This window comes from Lactuca virosa, chromosome 5 (assembly GCF_052849685.1).
Source record: "Lactuca virosa cultivar CGN04683 chromosome 5, Lactuca_virosa_CGN04683_v6, whole genome shotgun sequence".
NCBI lineage: Eukaryota > Viridiplantae > Streptophyta > Magnoliopsida > Asterales > Asteraceae > Lactuca > Lactuca virosa.
Genome location: NC_136430.1, coordinates 245,637,106 through 245,640,273, shown reverse-complemented (window position 1 = coordinate 245,640,273; position 3,168 = coordinate 245,637,106). Strand labels below are relative to the sequence as shown.

The 3,168-nt window shown below is 33.9% G+C and overlaps 1 protein-coding gene across 2 annotated transcripts; it reads left to right on the top strand.

The window, feature by feature from the left end:
• Window positions 1–750: 750 nt before the first annotated feature.
• Window positions 751–2,080, top strand: LOC145113358 (uncharacterized). Of its 2 annotated transcripts, none has more exons than XM_079049462.1 (3): window positions 751–922; window positions 1,421–1,610; window positions 1,672–2,080. In XM_079049462.1, exons 2-3 carry the CDS (start codon window positions 1,440–1,442, stop codon window positions 1,741–1,743), a joined length of 243 nt encoding a protein of 80 aa, XP_078905588.1. In that variant the 5' UTR covers window positions 751–922; window positions 1,421–1,439; the 3' UTR covers window positions 1,744–2,080. The 2 variants fall into 2 exon arrangements, with proteins under 2 accessions (XP_078905588.1, XP_078905587.1); XM_079049461.1 differs by having other exon boundaries at window positions 752–922; window positions 1,407–1,610.
• Window positions 2,081–3,168: the final 1,088 nt, after the last annotated feature.

The window sequence follows — 3,168 nt, the reverse complement described above, 5'->3', positions numbered from 1 at the left end:
ATGTTTATGATAATATGTTATATTTACATGTTTATGTTATATGCTTATGAGATGTTGTATGCTGGGGCAAGCCCGATGCCGGGCGGGGCCCGATGCTAGACGTGGTCTAATGTTGGGGTAAGCCCGATGCCGGGATTCGTCCCGATGCAGCTGGGCGGAGTCCCAAAGATATGTTATTTGTTATGTGTATGGTATGTGGTAGTTTGGGGAACTCACTAAGTTTCGTGCTTACGATTTTCAGTTTTGGTTTCAGGCACTTCCACTAGTAATGGAAGGGCTCGGGATGATCGCATGACACACCACAACTTAGTCTGAGATTTTTACTCTGATATGTTATATGTGATTTTGGATACATTGATACTGGTTTTGATATGATTTTTTTGGGATTGACACGACTTATGATTTTTATTCCTCAACAATATTTTATGGTTTATTTAATAATTTAAAACGAAATTTTTGGACCGTATTTTTGGGATGTTTCAGTCGTTTAAGGTAAAATGAGATAAATACCCTCATGTGCAAGTCACATGGGGGCAGCTTAACGTTGGAATGGACAAACATCCAACTCGGGGACCAAACGCGTGCAACTTATCGTCCGTAGGTACTATTTGAGGGGAAAAAGTACCGTAGGGACTACGTTAGGGAAAAAACCAAAACCTAAAGGATCATTCGCGTAATTTGTTCTTTTCCATAAGTCTTTTACCCTAAACTATCAAAAACTCCTAATTTCACCCTATAACAAATTGACCAATATAGCCTTTAACCTACGTTAACATCGACACAAGAACGCCTCCATCGCTCATCCGTTCTCCATCGCATCTGTTCATCGCTGCTGCTGTTGTCTACCGTGAATCGCACCCCTCCCCTGCTCGCCGCCGTTAGCCTTCTCGTCCCCACCGGACGGAGATCGTCGCAGCCACAGGTAAGATACCGTGAATCTCCATCTTTTCCTCTCTTTCTGCTTTCCTTCGTATTTGTGCTGCTGTCGATTTCCCTAGCATCAAAACCATGTGCTGTGTCGATATTTTGGTTATCTGAATTTGTGTTGTGTCGATTTTTTTATTTGAATTGGAGCTGTCGATTTTTCCATCTTCTGCATCTGATATGAATTTGCTGTCTATTTGCATGATTTTTTGGTTATGAAATCAGAAGTTTCAATGTGATATGAAATCAGAACTTTGAATGTGAATGTGAAATCAGAACTTTGAATGTGAATGTGAAATCAGAACTTTGAAATGATAATTGACTACTGTATCTGATATGAAATCAGAACTTTGAATGTGAATGTGAATGTATCTGATATGAACTTTGCCAAACACCCTCTAAGGCCAATTGTGTATATGTTTGTGCTTCAATTATCAATGAAATTCTTTAGATGCTTATTTGATACATTGAATGCAACTTAGGTTATTGGTTGTAGATCTGATCAAAGTCCAAAGATGGGGCGAAAAGCTGGTGAGCTGCATATAAACGCAAAGAAGTTTGGTGGACTTTCAAAACCTTGTATGAAGGATATGATTACATTTCTTGGGTGTTTGTCACTTAATCATAACTCTGATGAAAAATGCACCCGTCAACGACAACTACTAGACACCTGTTTGGAATCCCAGGTCTCTCTAATTTTTTAAATTTCATATCATATTTCATATTTCTTATTATTTTGCATTGCAGACTGGCAAAAAAAGAAAACCTTGGGGAACCCTCAATTATCACTTGCAGAGACTCAACAGAGGGAGGAAGTAGTAGTAATTACCAATTTTGGTTATTTTTGCACTCATTACCAATTTTGATTCATGATTATAAATGGGTAACTAATAGGGAAGGGACCTACTCCAAATCATAGAATGTGGTATATAATATCTCAATGAAATAAGTTTTCAAGGATCATCATGCACTTTGCTGGATGGATATTCACTTCTAGAATTTCATAACTGCAAGTATCGTATTTACTTCTTCACTTTATTCAATATAACTAACGTGTATGGTATGATGTATTGTTTGCGTATGTATCAATATATGATGTGTGTGACTGTGTGTAATGATGGAGAAGTAGTGAAAACCTATAAGCTATTGCTCATAATTTCTTTCTTGTTTCTTGATCAAATTTGAAAAAAAAAAAAGAATGTGACTAAATGTAATTTGGAAAATCTGTAATGATCTTTTTGAGCATTTTATGTATGTATATTGATCAAATTTGTTAAAAAAAATGTGAACAATTACAAATTTTGGTTGCCATGATAAGTAATTATCTCTTTTTAATATTAAAAACAATTTGAATAATTGAGTTTTTCAAAAATAAAAAAGAAAAGAACATATCTTGTAATTTTGGTTTTTCATTCATGGAAATTTGTTGCCATGATAAGTAATTATCTCTTTTTAATATTAAAAACAATTTGAATAATTGAGTTTTTCAAAAATAAAAAAGAAAAGAACATATCTTGTAATTTTGGTTTTTCATTCATGGAAATTTGTTGCCATGATAAGTAATTATCTCTTTTTAATATTAAAAACAATTTGAATAATTGAGTTTTTCAAAAATAAAAAAGAAAAGAACATATCTTGTAATTTTGGTTTTTCGTTCATGGATTCATAATCGGATGATCCAAAAGAAGATTATAATGTCATCCCTAGCTTGATCCGACAAACGTAAATCAAAAATAAAATAATTGATTTATTGGTTGAGTTGATTATAACATCTGGTTGGTAATTTCTTTTTGTTCTTATTGTTCCCAAAAGTATAATGAAGAATAAAATGATTAATGCACGTTTATGTTATAGAAGCCAATTACAAAATGACAATTGTGGACCGAAATATAGGGGTGTAAACGAGTCGAGTCGAGCTGAGTATCGCCAAGCTCGAAGCTCAACTCGAACTCCCCTCGAGCCTAAATTTGAAGCTCAAACTCGACTCGTGAAATACTCGATACTATCGAGCTCGATTAAACTCCACTAAATTATTTTAAAAAAAAGTTAAAAGCATCAAAAATTAAAAACATTCAACATGCTTTTATATTGTTCGAAATAACAAAAAAATCAAAATAAATCATCTAATGTCAATGTACCATCAACCATATATTTCATTGCATTTTACACACATCCAAAACATCAAAAGAAACATCCTCAAAAGTTTTAAAATGCAACTTAAGTCCTTATTTATTTACCGGTGCT